The following is a 15250-nucleotide window of genomic DNA, read 5'->3' as shown; positions in this document are numbered from 1 at the left end:
TATATTTGAATCTTCCATCATGACACTTGTAACTGCCAAAACTCAGTAATGGTAATCGTGGAGAGACTGTGGTACGGAGTAGTATCTAGCGGCGACCGTGGAGGATTTGAGTAATGAGTAGATTTGGGTAACTGAGACTGAGAGTCAAGAAAAGCCAGGAAAAGGCACAGGTGTCCCTCGAGTATTATGCATCTTTCCAAATTAATTGGATAATGTGCAGGACACGCTGAGGCATGTTGACGCAAAAATTTGAAGGCTATGGGGGACGCGAAAATTCGGCCTGAGGCCAAAAGTGCTGCCTGATTTTAACGCGTCTTCAACGACTTTGGTTGCGTTGACGATCCTTGACATTACCAAAATTCAGAACACGTAGAATCGCGAGGACATGTTCATTCCCCGCCTCACTAATGACTGTCTCTAGACCAATTCCTTGACCACCGGATGCACCCATTCTTCGCCTCGACTCATCCCCTTCACTAGCAATTCCGCAATCCGCTGCGAAGTCTCCCTCCCGCGAGGTATATCATGCCCTCCTCCATGGTCCCACAGTGGCGCTTCATCACACAAAGCATGTAGCTGCACAGCAGCTGGGAAACGCGGATCCTTCGACCCACAGATGTGCACAGTGGGAATGCGAATGCGCATGTCGTCCGGCTTGCACGTCAAGTCAAGCCCAAAGACGTCGGATTTGTTGATATAATGCTGCCGTTGTGCAGCGTGTATGACGGGTAATGTCCCGGGTGCTGGAGCCCATCGATCGATACCTACACCTTGACCAGCGGCATTGTTCCTGATCAACCAGCTTGTATCGGTGTTCTTGGACAGGAGAAGACGACTGGTCTCCTCGTCCCATTGACTTGCTTGCGATGATATGGGTAGACCGAGGTCTTCGAGTACAGGCAAAGGCACGCCACCGCAGATGAAGACGGCTAGTCGGAAGGGCGGCGGCATATCCGGGTGCATGCGCTCGTGGTAGAGCAAATAACTGGCGATGAGGCTGCAGCCCTGCGAGAAGCAGAGCACTCCATTATATGGGCCATCACGGTCTAGCTTTGCTTGGAGCTCCTTGTGGGCCTCCCGAATGGCGGGAACTGATTTTCCTTGCCAAAAGGTATAGTATGGCGGGGAGTAGAAAGGCGCCACATCCGGCGCGGGATCAGACTCAAATGGCCCATCAACGAACTCGAATGTGGTATCTGCGGAAAGAGATTGAAGTTTCAGACGAAACGACGCTGGAATTGTTAGCCTTGACAGCACCCTGCGGGCACTTACTCACCGGTTTGCGATTTGAAGATGTGGGCGCTGGTCCCGCGACCATGAAGGCAAAGAAAGCGCATACTGCGTGATCAAGCAATAGATACTACATGGATCTATGATTCTAACATGAAGCCAATCATATAATTCCAGCCATGTCGGTCAAAAGCTCGGGGCTGATATCAATAAGCTTTACAAGATACAGTCAAAGCCCTATCTATGCTGACCCGATGAAACATCGGGGATGTACCATGCAGGAAGTTTGGGGTCTCATTCGTCTAATAAGTCTGTTATTTCCAGGAAATCACTAAACCCGATGGAAGTCCTGCCCGTGCATAATCGGGCCCATCTTCTCTATCATCAAAGTCCTTGCCTTGGCTTTGTATACCAAAGCGCTCGGCACTCGCCAGCCCCCGAGCTCCCCGACACCCCCCTCTCTTCCTACCGCAACAAATTGCGTGAGCGAAACTTTCTGCTGGTATGTCCTTGTGCGCCGACCGAACACCGACTCCCACCAAGATTGCGTCTGGTAAGATGCATCGGGATTCATCGCAAGTTCGTCGTCCCGAAGACTATCAGCGAGGGGTCTGACAGGTTCGATGGCATCGAAAAAGCTTCCATTGGTGAAATTGGTCACTGATCCGAGAGCGTACACCCCGACTGTATCATTCACACGGAGACTAGACTGATCGGTCTTGACGTAGCCCTTTGCATCGAGCCACCCGGGAGGCAAGAAAGCACTATTCGGTGCACTGCCTGTCGCGTCGATGTAGACGTCGACTGTCTGGGTGGACTGATCGCTCAGCGTTATGTCCCAGGATTGACCCCTCTCGCGCTGGATGGCCGATGTGACCCGAACCCCGTGCCTGACTCCGACCCCCAATTGACTCAGCATACGTTCAGCGGTGGCAGAGGTTCCCGGGCTGGCATGCGAAAGTAGACGGCTGCCTCCCGATAGCAAGGTGATGGACCTTTCGGCGCCGGATCGGTCATTGCTCGTCGCTCCGAGCTCTCCCGCAGTCTCAACGCCTGTCGGACCTCCACCTGCAACTAGGATCGATTGAGCATCGCGCAAGCGAGTCTGCATCTGTCCAAGCTCAAATTGGGTCTTGGTGTGGGGCCCCGATAGGGAGAACAAGGGACTGTGAGAGGCTGTCCCTGTAGCAACGACAAGGAAATCGTATCCAATCGCGGTGGTCTCATTTGTCTTCGGCAATCGAGTATGAAGGATCCGTTCCTTCTCGTCTAGGCTAGTTGCTTCTGCCTGAAGGAAAGTGAATTGCGATGCGTGGTATTCTTGGAATCCGTCTGCAATGGCAACGAAGGGCTCGGCTGTGCTTTGATTGGCTTCCACCAGAGCTCGTGGTGCCGCTACTTTCCAGTAGAAATGAGATGACGGCGAAACCAGTGTAAGGCTGTACTGTAGCCCGAGACGCTCGGTCAAGGTTGGCAGGGTGTGTCGTAACAGATAATGTGCCAGAGATATTCCAGCAACTCCTCCTCCCACAACGACAATTCTTCGAGGCGCAGGCTCTGCCATGACAAATTGGGTTCGATGTCTTTCGTTTCTTTTCGTAAATGAGGTTTGATAATCTTCTATGGAAATCTGTCTGCATGGAGCCTTAAGTAAATCATCATCCGACACAACTACGAGACAGGCACGAACCCCGATTTCCGATGAATATGCCCGATAGCCCGAGACAGCTCATGTCCTCGAGTCGAGAAAATTGGAAAAATAATCAAGTTGCAATTTGACTCTCGTGATATCTACCCATTCTCCAAAAGTACATCCCAGAACAAACCCAGCCCGCTACTGCCACTTCTTCGTCTGGTTCTTGACACGCAACTCCTCGTTGACTTTCAAGATAGCCTCCTCTGCTCCATCCCATTGTTTGCGCTTTCCCTCAAACAACCGATAGTGGAACGGTAAGAGTAGGCCATCCATGAGCACATTGCAGAGTGGGCGATTAGTTAGCCAGAACCACCACCCTTGCATTCCGTATCCGAGATTCTCCCTCATGCCGAGTCCCGCAGTCTCTTCGACCCAATCTAGCCAGTCCGCCCCCTTGACAAGGCCAGGTGTAACAGCACCCTTGGTCGCAAGCTCAGCAAGCCACTGATGTTGCTTGTCCACTGCCTCAATCATTTCTTCACGTGGTGGAAGGGGTGAGCGTCCTGACCAAACCTGACCTAGTGCCATTGACGCTAGATCGAACATCAAGAATGCTGGGTTCATGAAAGAAAGGTTACCCATAAATGCTAGTGAGTCCGGGTGCTCGAGTGAGAGTAGGTTTTGGTATAGCCGGGGAATCTTGCGTCCGTTCGCGCTGCGTAACTTGGAATCATGGTAGACTGTGGGATCGCTCTTCCCCAGAATTGAGTAGTCAACCGTGTATCCGGTACACCATATGATAGCGTCAACTTCAGCAGTCGAGCCGTCAGTAAACTCAACTCGCTTAGCATCGACGATCTGTTGGATAGGAGTCTTAGAGGTGATTTGTTCACGGGTGAGAAGATCAACCAGGTAATCGCTAATGATGGGACGGGCCTGGTTGACCGATGGCGCTGGATCGAATCCCCATTCTGGTTTGAGATCGTACAGTCTGTCTCGAAGACCAAGAATGACCTTGTTCATAAGCTTGGTCCAAATACCCGGGGCGTAGCGGGATAATTGCTCGAGAAAAACTCCCTTTCGATAGGTTCGGATGTGATCCACGGGCTTGTTGTCAACCCACCGGGGGAGCTATATGAAATGGTTAGGCTTTGAAGGGGAATTTTGAGAGAAATTTCTCAGTGAGCTTATAACTTACCACAATGCTACCGTTTCTGTGAGACAAATAGACCTTGTCGGCTGTTCCTGCCAGTTCGCACGCGATATCTGCCGCAGTATTTCCAAAGCCAACAACCAACACTCGTTTCCCGGCCCAGTCCCCCGGTCTTTTTTTGTTAGCAACCATGTTCATGCCGCAGTCATCTAGACAGAAGAACATACCTCTTGAACGCGATAGAATGCACCGCTTCTCCTCCGAACAAGTCAAGTCCCGGAACAGATGGGATGTTGGGGATTTGATCCGGTCCCATTGAGTAGACCACCTTGTCGAAAGAACGAACTACCCGCGACTCCCCAGCTGTGGATGTTTCAACTTCCCAGAGGTTTGTATCTGGGTTCCACTCGGCACGGTGTACTGTCGTGTTTAGCTGGGCGCGTGGTAAGATGCCAAAATGCTTTGCATATGACACTAGATAACGATGCATATCTGCCGCTGGTGGGAAGTCTGGCGTCTCTGTCACATTGTTAATAAGGCCTTCTCCCCGACATTTCCATGTAGCAATATTCGACTTACCATCTGGAAATGGGAAATCTGTAAAGCAACCCTAATATATATGATCAGCTGATAGCTCGGCAATAATTGATTCTGCAAGGTACGTACTCTATGCTTTGAGCCATTTGCCACAGTACCTAATATGGCATTATTTAGGATCAAGATCGTAGGCACTTAACATGAATTCTCAGTGAAAGGCTTACTGCGCAGAACCGAAATCGCATCCTTTTGCTCATTGTAATTCCATAAACCACCCACATATGGATGTTTATCGAATCCCACGACGTTGAATCCTACTTCCAGTAGGTTCTTCATAGCCACTAGTCCCAAGGCGCCTTTGCGTAGACAAAGCCGATAGTTAGATGAAAGTCTCGATGGGTCCACATCTCCCTCAACAACGTACCTAGCCCAATGACAGCCACTGAAGGGGCTTTGTCGCCCATTAAATTCTGGTCTGCCATACTGAGAGTGTGAATACCAAATCAGACAGCTTGAATCCGCTAGAAATGGGGGAAAAAAGAAAGCTTTCACACAGGTTGGGTGGGACCAAGAGCCTAAAAATCAAATTACTACCGGACCAATATCATTATCCACGGGGCTCTTTACATCCTCATCCAACCCGACGATAAGCTTGAGAGACTTGATTATCACCGATCAATGGTCTGACATGGTGGACTCCGGGCATCATCGTGGGGATAAGATCGGCCCTCGGGGGTCGGGCTGCATTTCGGGTGGGGGCTGTTCGGGGCCGAAAATAGGTCCGACTGGCACCAGGGCCGAACTGACCATTCACCTGAGGTCTGTCAACGTGATGACAAAGTCCCCGCATCTAACTATCACCGGATCCGTGGAATTAATCTGAGGCCCTGGCTTTGTCAGCGGGTGTCATTTCCGCCGACTTCTGAGGTTAGTGATATTCCTAACACACTAGTTTAACGTGTGCATCAAGTTGTCCCGGTCTTGGATGCTTTTTTATTTAGATGGCATCGCGTTGGAATTCTAAGAATACAGTAAATTTAGAAGATTGTAATCCGTAATGATGAGTTGTCTGATATAACAGAGACAATAAATTGTTTTCTTCATTATTGATATCATTCTAAAGAAGCCATGTACTGTTACCCAGTCGACTTGATGGTCTCAAGGAACCCGATCATCTTCTTCAACACTGAGTTCCAGACTTTCGAGTATCGATATGATTCGATCATTTCCATCTCATTGTGATCCATAGCCTCTTCTATACTCCCAGGGTCATCGAGATTTTCCTGCGGGAGAGGAAGGTATATTCCCGGTCTCGGGGCCGGTTGACCAGGTATCAATCCCTTCTGCTGGGGCGCATACTCAGGTGGAACCTCTGGCCATGCATCAACGCCATCCAGTAATGCAACCGCCATTCCTCCTGCCAAATGTGTTTCGATATGACAGTGAAACAGCCAAGGGCCAGGATTGATAGAATGATACCGTAGCACAAGCCAGGACGGTCCATCGAAGGAGGTAACGAAAGTATCGCGGTAGTTTGGGGTCTCAAGATTGAAGCGGTGCGGCTCAGCAGCAATCGCTTCGTCAACAGTGGTGTAGTTCCAAATACCCTCACCCGCCCCGACCTGCCACATCTTTCCTGTGTGCTTGTGCATCATATGCGGGAATTCCTGGGGCTGTCCCGGTTGCGAGCCAACCTGGACAACGAGATCAACCCACGACCCATTGCGGGTCCGGACGATGAGACCATCGTCAAGTGCGTCTGGCTGACTGATATTGTAGAGGAGAGGCGAGTATGCACTGCGGTCCTCTTGCCACATTCCACCACCGCTGAGCGTGTACTGCCAGGGGCTCATCCATCGGTGGGTATGGAGGACAAAATGCTCATCTGAGTGGGCTGCCGGCTTGAGAGGAGGAAACGGTGGGAGGTGTTCGCGATTGAGTGTGACGACAGCCGTGGTATTTTGGCCCCCATAATTAATCACGCCATGACCTTCAGAGAGTGTGCCCGGGCTGCCTGCGTAACGCAACGTGGCAAACGAGGAGATGATTTGTGTCAACCCACTATCCGCTATGCGTATCGTGTAGTCTTTGGGCTCCTTGTTCAGTTGTATCATGACCGCGTATCGCTCGCCTGCGTACATCTTGACCGTATCAACTTTTTGTGGCTCGATGCGGTGCCCATCCACTTCGTAGACCCACATAGGATGCTCATCAATCGAGAAGATGGTTGTTTTGAAGGTTGCTGCTCCTATAAAATTCAGACTTGCCCATTTTGATTTCGCATCCACGTGAATTGTCTCTGAATCGCCTGTGGCAGGCACGCAGCCCTTTTGAAGGTGTAGTGGAATCGTCTCCGGTTTTCCCTCACTGAGATATAGACCTTCTGTGGATTTCATGAAGGGAAAACAACTTGGGAAGATTAGCGCATTGACGAAGAGAAGCAGATACATTGACTTACCCCTTGTCGTTGACGTGGTTTGGGTACAGCGCCCATTTCATGTAGGTACTGGTGTGGTTGACCAGATAATCTTCACCCGGGCAGTAAATGCTACCCTTGCCATTGATCAAAATACTATCGACGCAGCTGTTCCAATCATTAGCTTTCAAGACTATATCGGGGTTTGGGTAGATGTTACAATATTGCAAATCCGGATGCCTCTTCGGCCTCCATGTAATTCCAAGATTTGAAATGCGTCCAATCTGACACGAGTACTGGATTGGGGTCGCTGGCCGCCTTGGCCATTGCCCCAATATCCGTATTGTCATTGGATATTAGGCTCCATGGGGCGGGCGTGTTGGGTTTCGGTCCATACGAACTTCAGCGAAGGAATGGGGCGGTTTGTTTCAAAATACGCACCGGATAAAGATTCCGCCATACAATCCATCCAATAGGGTCGTTCTTGAATGAGCATGGTACCTGCAATTCTTAGTACTGGAAACCAGTGAGATCAACTTTTTGGATATGTTACCAATGGGTACCACTGGGACTGGCTTTGAAACGATAGATGAAAATCTCATCAGGCTCGATGGGCAACTGGGTTGCGCCAGGCGCGCCATCCGACCAAGGCGTCCCTTGCATCCTGAAAGATCAGTCGAAGATCTTGAGTTTTGCAATGAAAACTCACATCAGTCCATGCCAGTGTATGCTCGAATTGAATGGCATCCGGTTGTGAACTATGACCTAGGGTTTGCACATTTTAATAAAGTCCATAGAGTTGGTCGTTATTTGATTCACCTCAATGTCGTCGTCCTCGTCCCAAGTAAAATGAGGACCGGGAAAATCATCATTCATCTTAATCATCTCTCTGACATGGCCATTTGGAGCTCCCAGATCCCATGTTAATGTGATTTCTTCCCGGACAAGCTTGGCCACGATAACACCGGGCAGCAAGAAGGCGCACAACGCCCTCCAAATACCCCGAGTCATGATGATCGATTGCGCCGAATGGAATTTAGTCGAATAGAGAAATGTCTTTGGATATGATATGGGCTTATACTATCCACAACCATACAGTTGCCGGAACCCCGACGTTCGGATGGAGATCGGGAGCCCCCAACAACCCCGAGTAAGCCCCGATCGCAATACACCTAATAGTATACCGACAGATAAACAAAACAAGATGCCGAGTAGATCTGAATTATCACCAAAAAAATACCATGAAGCCATTTGCTAAGCGGGTCATTTTTCAGGCATCGCGAGTGACCCTCGTTGTAGTCACCGTCTCTCTGGCTGTCCAAACATACCTGGCGGGATGGAAGAAGCCACAACCTGTGGCAGTTCACCCACCACCCGAGATCCATGAGACAGAGACACCCTCCCCTCAAACACTCTGGACCCAAATACAGCATAATGAAAATTTGACCAGATTTGCCAAGTTAGTGGGGGAATTTGAGGACATCGTCGGAGGTCTGCAAGCACCTCCGGCCCAGCTCACTGTCTATGCACCGACCAACGAAGCCTTCGAATTGGAAGACTTCCCCTACGACCTTCCATGGTTCTATTGGAAGTTCCTCGTTGGCTACCACATGGGCAAAGGAGCCGTCTCTTCCCAGGCACTGCATAGCCAAAACACAGTCTCCTCATTCGTCAACGCCGACATCTTCTTCAAAAACCAGCAACGCATCAGCGTGCAGAACAATCCCGACAGTGTGAGTTTCAACTTCCGCGCCAAACTGCTTGCCTCGTACCCCGCCCAAAATGGCCACCTCCACCTCGTGGATCGCCTGCTCATGCTGCCCGACTCAACCGCCGACGTCCTACGATCTACCACAGCATTCGGGACTTTCCGCCAGGGACTGATCCACACCGGTCTGGCGGAAATCATCAACGATACCTCGACACACACCGCACAGACGGTATTTGCTCCCTCCGACGTTGCATTTCGCAAACTTGGCCCCAAGGTCAATGCCTTTTTGTTTGGCCCCGGCGGACGCGCATACCTAAAGGCCTTGCTTGCATATCACATTGTCTCGAACGAGACGTTGTTTTCGGACGTCCATTTTCCGACAAATAATGGAAAGCAGGTTGTTCTCGACCTGCAGTCAACTTCCAATCAAATCTCACTTCCGACCCTGGCTCAGGGGCATAATATCTTGGCAAGCTCCATTCGGCAGACGAGTGATGATCGGCGAACGATCTTAATTAATGACGAGTGGACGGTGAGCCGACCAGATATCGTCGTCATGGATGGGGTGGTCCATGAAATGGACGCTGTTATATTGCCCCCGATCTTGGAGGAGAGTCAGTTGGAGAAGGATGGTAATTGGTGGTCTATCGTGTCTCGGTCTTTGAATATTCGCGGGGAAATTACTGTGGGGGAGCTGATGGAGCGGCTGCAGCCGTTGATTGACAGTGAAACATAATGACTGTGGTCGCCTTACAAATTAGCCTTCTATATCCGGAGTACGGGGTATCAGTATTATCCCTGAACCTAAATGAAAATGCAACCCCGGTGTCTCACTCTGTACTCCGTATATCAAGGAATGTCGGACAATCCATCCGGGTTGATAGTGGCAGTGGTGTTATTCCCGCCAATCCGCAAGTCTTCGATGAAATGCCCCAGAGGGCCCTCGGCACTAGATTCCGTCCCAAAGATGCACGATGTGCACGTAGACCCCATACCGGGTGAGTCACTGCTCTATGCCTTTTACTCCGTACTCCGTATTGCTTGCATGAACACTCCGCAGTTTCGGTGAACAAATGGAAGACCGGGACCCACTTTGCCATGCATTTCTCACGTGGCGGGCTTCGGGGCCGCTCTAGCCGGTATTACATAATCGAAAATTTATGCAGGTCGCCGGGGCACGAGGGCCGGACTCCGGAAGAACAACCTTTTTTTTTTTTTCTTTTCTTTTTTTGATTTTTTAGCTCATTCGCCTCCCGTCTCGCCACCCGCTTACCATGAGGTTCTTTGTAAGGCAACAATATTGAATCTCTCATTGAGCTGGTCTCTGTTAGTTTCATTAGCTATGAAAGATCACTAGGACTTGTACGGAGTAGGCGATATCTGGCCATCCACTATATAGAAGTAAAAAAGAAGGAGAATGTAGTAATCTGGTGGTTTTTATTTTGACAAAGTATTTGCCGGCCTGGAAAAAAAACATTGTGAACCACGCGTTGACAAGGCCGCCGACCTTGGATGGGGTGAGCCAACGGCGATTAGTCTCCGATATTTGGTTTTGACCTCCGATAAAGGAGATCTTGCCCCATACTGAGTCAACTTTGTTTGCCGATGTGGGGTTTCGGATCGTTTTTTTTCTTCTGGCTCCTGTCTTTAAAATCTAAATGTTGCTCCATTTTTTCTTTTCTATTTACTTCTTCTCTCTACATTGATCCTTCCCTAGAGCCATCTTCAACCTGGCTCGTCCTTCAGCCACAATGGCTACCTCTTTCAACAACACATCTAACCAGGATGATGTGACAAAAACATCTAAGCATGATTACGAGGACAATGTGATGGGATCAGATGGCGAGAAATTGGGGGAAGTAAATGAGACGGAACGACAGATTGAAGAGCATGGAATCAAGAAATTCAGCCGCTTAGGTTGGAAGCGACTCACTATTGTGCTCATTGCTGAAGCGGTCGCTTTGGGTACTCTCTCGATTCCCTCGACGTTTGCCACCCTCGGTATGGTCGCTGGTGTCATTATGTGCGTTGGAGTCGGACTCCTCGCCATCTACACGAGTTACATCGTCGGTCGTGTGAAAGTGTTAAATCCTCACATCACCAATTTCCCCGATGCCGCCTACCTCATGTTCAGCAAACTCGGCTGCGGGCGCTTTGGCTACGAGCTGGTTACTGTCATGCTGGGTCTCTTGCTGGTCTTCCTAGGAGCATCGCACTGTCTCACGGGCACAATCGCCTTTGAGACCATCACCGAAAGCAATACATGCTCGATTGTGTTTGCTGTTGTTTCCGCTATCATTCTTTTCCTTCTGGCTATCCCACCTAGCTTCACTGAGGTCGCGATTCTCGGTTACGTCGACTTTGCTTCAATCCTGATCGCAGTCGGAATCACTATCATCGGCACGGGTGTCGAATCAACAAGATCTGACCACGGTCTCAGCAACGTCAACTGGTCTGCCTGGCCCAAGGAGAATATCACCTTTTCCGAGGCGTTCATCGCTGGCACGAATATCGTCTTCGCTTACACTATCACACTCTGCCAAATCTCGTTTATGGACGAGATGCATACCCCCACCGATTATATGAAATCCATCTGGACATTAGGATCTATTGAGATCGTTGTGTACACCTTGACCGGTGCATTGGTGTACGCTTTTGTCGGTCAAGATGTTCAAAGTCCAGCGCTCTTGTCTGCAGGCCACTTCTTGAGTCGTCTGGTCTTCGGAATTGCCCTACCCGTCATCTTCATCAGCGGTTCGATCAACATCGTTGTGTTTGGGCGTATGGTCCACGGGCGTATTTTCAAGAACTCATACATCCGTTTCATTAATACACCCGCCGGCTGGATCACATGGTTGGCAATCATCCTCGTTACCGTGATCGTTGCCTTCATCATTGCCGAGGTCATCCCATTCTTCAATGACCTGCTGTCGATCATGTGTGCCCTCTTTGTCTCTGGCTTCACTTTCTACTTCCCCGCCATGATGTGGTTCTTGCTGTTGCGAGAGGGAAAGATCACCACGCCAAAGAACATTGCTTTGGCAATCCTGAACGGTTTCATCTTTTTGCTCGGTATTCTGATCCTGGTGGCTGGTACCTATACCTCCGTTCAAGACATTGTGAGTGCAATCGCGACTTTCCTCATCACCTTCAACAGTCTGCTAACAGATAATCTCAGATCGACCAATATCGCTCTGGAACAGTTTCAGGTGTTTTTTCTTGCAGTTCATAATAATACCCCCACAACCATTGCATCTCGGAGCACGGTCTCGCATTACATCCGGTGAAGGTGGATCAATTAATGTACCATATTTGTAAATAGCAGTTGAATTTCCAGCCACTACATTCCCGGTGTTTATATTATTTCAAAACTTTGAGTCAACACAGTAGTACGCTATGCACAAATACATGTCCATTTGATTCCATGACCACGTGGACAGGCCTGGGAGGGAAAATATGTAGTCAAAACCTTGAAAGCCGTGGTTATATCGCATCGCTGTAGCAGCCTCGGAACATGACAAACCCCAACCCAAAGGGACATCCAAATTTAATACAGGAATGGAATCATCTTCCATCTCGTTCTTTGCTTGAACTGATCCCAGTCTTGTCCATACTACATTAAGTCAGTACACTATACATTGAACTAGTCCAATGGAAAGGAAATCGGATGAAACATACCCTCTTCTCGCAATAAGCATCCAACGCGGGGATACCTCTTCTCCGGAATTCAGCCAACAGCCACAGTAGCGTAAGTCCGCCCCAGCACCAACCGGAAGCCGCAAGCCCAGCAGCAGCTTTCCAGATAGTATACCCACCATAGTTGATATGGCGTGCAATGCGGAAGAGTCCGCCCGTGTAGACCTTGCCCTTCCCCTTGCCACTAGGGTCCTTTTTGAAAGATCTGCGCTGGAGTTCCGAAACAGTCTCCACGGTAATGCCCAATGTGAAGATTGCACATGCGGCAGAGAGAATTGGATGCCAGCCGGTGCTTTGATCGGGTACATAGGACTTTGTTGCTGATGTCGCGGCGGCGCAGAACATGAGCGAGTTCACGGTTGTCGAGAAGGCCTTGAACACTCCCACCAGGAGAGCGGTTGCAATGGGCATTCTGGCTTCGGATACATAGGTCAAGTAGAAAATGCCCTTCAGACTGCCGAGTAGTGACATGCCTAGCAGGGTCAAACGCCAGGGTGAGAGGCCCAGTGCTACTGGGGCGGCTTCGAGTGGTAAGGGTGTGCCACCGAGTAGGCCTAGGACTGGCGTCGCTAGTGATGCAGCGCCGGGTAGAAGGATTCCATACTGTAGTACTGGGTCGAGAATGCGGAGTGCGATGAAAATGGATGTCCCGAGAGGCGATGGACCCTTGTCGTTGCGGTCGCCATGGAGAGCTCCTTTTCTGTCCCCGGGGGCAGACTTCTTCTCAGATTGCGACATAGCTTTAAAGGAGAAAGCTATACGAATCGAAATATCGATTGATCATACATGTACCTACTCGTTGTGCTTCTGTATATGTAACGATGGCCTCGGCGCTACAACGTCCCCGAGCTGGCCCCGAGTCCCCGAGCCCCAGCTCAAGCGCCGAACACCGAGCCAGATTTGACCCCACCTCCGGTCCACCTCTCGGTCGGGCCCGTGGGCGTTGATCACATCACGCAGATCGCGGGTCATCTTTCGAAGCTGAGGTGAGAATGATTACGAATACAGGCAGGCAGCTCTCGAGTATACGGCCTGGCCCAATTTGGAGTAATCTTTCAAAATGGAAATTGAGCTTCTATTGGGGGTTTCAGGGTTGTACCTCTGACTCTAGAAGCTTGATGAAAGCAGTGCACATCTAAGCACTCTACTCCGTCCTGCTGAACAGTAACAACCAAAACACAAATCTGGTCCTGCCCCGTGAAGTACCGTAGAAGCCGGTGAAACGTCATATCAAGTCGTCATAAAGGAAGAAAGCATGGGGAAGCGCCAAACCAGACCAAAACCAAATACTCTAGTTCAAATTCTCTCGCGCCGTCATAGCCACAGCCTTCATCTGATGTCGTAGATAAGCCTCCAGCGCCATATGCAACCCCTTCTCATCATCTTCGCCAAATCCCCCCTTCTGGCGACAATAACTGTGATTGAACGCCCTCAAGACCTCTTTCACTTTATCGATTTCCGCCAGAATCAATTGCGCAACCATGCGCCGCGTCTGACCCGGTTCAAGCGTGTAGGCCCCAACATTAATCGATGGGATAGACACCCACTCGTGGAACGACCTAGACAAGCCATTCACCACGCTGCTGTCCGCATGAGATCTGCGCGACCCTCCAATGCTACCCCTGCTCCTGTCACTACCGTTGCTACTCTCACTGCTGTCTATATCGCGGTTTGGGCAAGCAGCACTGCGATCCAGACTAGCTTGGTACCAGGAGAGAACCCGCGTGCACGAGGTCGTCACTAGGAAGATAAGGTCTATCTTGGCTGTGCAGGGGCAGCCCAGAATTGTGAGGAGATCTTCCAGGGATGAATGGCTGTCTTTGAGAATATCGTCGAAGCTGCGCGCTGTGCCATTATTGACATGGGTAGTTGATTGGGTATCGTAGTCTAGGCGTCCGAGGGATGGACACGATGCTACTGGCACGTCCAGTCGCTGAATGGCGGACATGGCCAGTTGGGAGCATTGATGTGGGGTCTGGTGGGGCGGGACCGACCAAAACGGCTGTTTGTCGGTGTCCGGGGGAAGAAGCCAGGGGAAACCTGTATCCAGATTGCTGTCGATCTGTGGTTGATTGGGTGTTTGCATCGGTGATGGATCGAGGACGCAGGACATCTCGTCGTGGGAGAGTGGTCTGCTATCGAAGGGCTCGAGTAGCTCGCTCCACTTCATTGGGCTCATTGTATCTGGTCCGAATATAGATTCGTCCGGGAATGGCTCGTCATTCGATTCGGGCATCGAATTGGCCTTGGCCATGTCGATGGATGGGACTTCGGGCGCAGGCTGTGGGTGTAGTGTATCATTTCCTCTTTGAGTATTGGTATTCGGATCTCTTGAGATCGCGGTCCGAACGGAAGGAGAGGTCGCTGGCGGAGTTGGCGGAGGCCGCTTTCGGGACCGTTGGGAGGGACTGTAGACGCATGGTACGCCTTGGTACAGGCAACGTTGGCATGAAGGTTGATCCTTGCTGCAGCGGACTTTGGACTTCGCGCAATTGTTACAGCTGGCACGAATTATTTCCAGTCGGACAGGGGAAGTCATGGTCAACGTTTAACACATTAAAGAATCTAGAAGTATAGAGATTTAGGAATCTAGGAATATAGCCCAGGAACCTGAGATAAAAAGCTAAGCACACCAAGAAAATGCCCAGTTGCTTGGCCCCATGGCCCCCAAAATGTAGCGCTGAGGTAAGGTGGCTTGGGGTTACTTTGTTACTTTGGGGGCCTACTCCGTATTGAGTCCCTACATCACCGTGAATGTCGAGGGATTGCAACTAAACCTCTTTCGGCAAATAAAGGCAGCCCGTATAGACTAAGGTTTCTTAACCCGCAAAATCCACCAATCAGAGGACGGCACCTATACGAATCTCCTTG

The 15250-nt window shown here is 50.3% G+C and overlaps 9 protein-coding genes across 9 annotated transcripts; 2 read left to right on the top strand and 7 right to left on the bottom strand.

The window, feature by feature from the left end:
- Positions 1 to 417: 417 nt before the first annotated feature.
- N7506_002981 (uncharacterized protein) lies at positions 418 to 1337 on the bottom strand (the record flags this gene model as incomplete). The annotated part of the gene is made up of 2 exons (XM_056952276.1): positions 418 to 1232; positions 1277 to 1337. The coding sequence occupies 2 exons, from the start codon at positions 1335 to 1337 to the stop codon at positions 418 to 420; spliced, it is 876 nt and encodes a 291-aa protein (XP_056813968.1).
- Positions 1338 to 1561: 224 nt separating this feature from the next.
- On the bottom strand, positions 1562 to 2794 carry N7506_002980 (uncharacterized protein; the record flags this gene model as incomplete). The annotated part of the gene is made up of 1 exon (XM_056952275.1): positions 1562 to 2794. The coding sequence occupies one exon, from the start codon at positions 2792 to 2794 to the stop codon at positions 1562 to 1564; it is 1233 nt and encodes a 410-aa protein (XP_056813967.1).
- Positions 2795 to 3064: 270 nt separating this feature from the next.
- N7506_002979 (flavin-containing monooxygenase) lies at positions 3065 to 5038 on the bottom strand (the record flags this gene model as incomplete). Its single annotated transcript, XM_056952274.1, has 7 exons — positions 3065 to 3997; positions 4065 to 4191; positions 4247 to 4538; positions 4599 to 4629; positions 4686 to 4714; positions 4781 to 4912; positions 4981 to 5038. The coding sequence occupies 7 exons, from the start codon at positions 5036 to 5038 to the stop codon at positions 3065 to 3067; spliced, it is 1602 nt and encodes a 533-aa protein (XP_056813966.1).
- A 654-nt stretch (positions 5039 to 5692) lies between these two features.
- Positions 5693 to 7299, bottom strand: N7506_002978 (uncharacterized protein; the record flags this gene model as incomplete). The annotated part of the gene is made up of 3 exons (XM_056952273.1): positions 5693 to 6965; positions 7015 to 7140; positions 7193 to 7299. 3 exons carry the CDS (start codon positions 7297 to 7299, stop codon positions 5693 to 5695), a joined length of 1506 nt encoding a protein of 501 aa, XP_056813965.1.
- Positions 7300 to 7318: 19 nt separating this feature from the next.
- Positions 7319 to 7635, bottom strand: N7506_002977 (uncharacterized protein; the record flags this gene model as incomplete). Its single annotated transcript, XM_056952272.1, has 2 exons — positions 7319 to 7473; positions 7536 to 7635. The coding sequence occupies 2 exons, from the start codon at positions 7633 to 7635 to the stop codon at positions 7319 to 7321; spliced, it is 255 nt and encodes an 84-aa protein (XP_056813964.1).
- A 578-nt stretch (positions 7636 to 8213) lies between these two features.
- N7506_002976 (fasciclin domain-containing protein) lies at positions 8214 to 9419 on the top strand (the record flags this gene model as incomplete). The annotated part of the gene is made up of 1 exon (XM_056952271.1): positions 8214 to 9419. One exon carries the CDS (start codon positions 8214 to 8216, stop codon positions 9417 to 9419), a length of 1206 nt encoding a protein of 401 aa, XP_056813963.1.
- Positions 9420 to 10434: 1015 nt separating this feature from the next.
- On the top strand, positions 10435 to 11970 carry N7506_002975 (uncharacterized protein; the record flags this gene model as incomplete). The annotated part of the gene is made up of 1 exon (XM_056952270.1): positions 10435 to 11970. One exon carries the CDS (start codon positions 10435 to 10437, stop codon positions 11968 to 11970), a length of 1536 nt encoding a protein of 511 aa, XP_056813962.1.
- A 260-nt stretch (positions 11971 to 12230) lies between these two features.
- Positions 12231 to 13351, bottom strand: N7506_002974 (uncharacterized protein; the record flags this gene model as incomplete). Its single annotated transcript, XM_056952269.1, has 4 exons — positions 12231 to 12296; positions 12362 to 13119; positions 13172 to 13212; positions 13290 to 13351. The coding sequence occupies 4 exons, from the start codon at positions 13349 to 13351 to the stop codon at positions 12231 to 12233; spliced, it is 927 nt and encodes a 308-aa protein (XP_056813961.1).
- Positions 13352 to 13670: 319 nt separating this feature from the next.
- N7506_002973 (Zn(II)2Cys6 transcription factor) lies at positions 13671 to 14918 on the bottom strand (the record flags this gene model as incomplete). Its single annotated transcript, XM_056952268.1, has 1 exon — positions 13671 to 14918. The coding sequence occupies one exon, from the start codon at positions 14916 to 14918 to the stop codon at positions 13671 to 13673; it is 1248 nt and encodes a 415-aa protein (XP_056813960.1).
- Positions 14919 to 15250: the final 332 nt, after the last annotated feature.

Source organism: Penicillium brevicompactum, assembly GCF_028827555.1.
Source record: "Penicillium brevicompactum strain IBT 35665 chromosome Unknown utg000002l_segment0_segment0, whole genome shotgun sequence".
Lineage (NCBI taxonomy): Eukaryota > Fungi > Ascomycota > Eurotiomycetes > Eurotiales > Aspergillaceae > Penicillium > Penicillium brevicompactum.
Note: the sequence above shows the minus strand (reverse complement) of the source record. Positions and strands in the feature narration are given on the sequence as shown.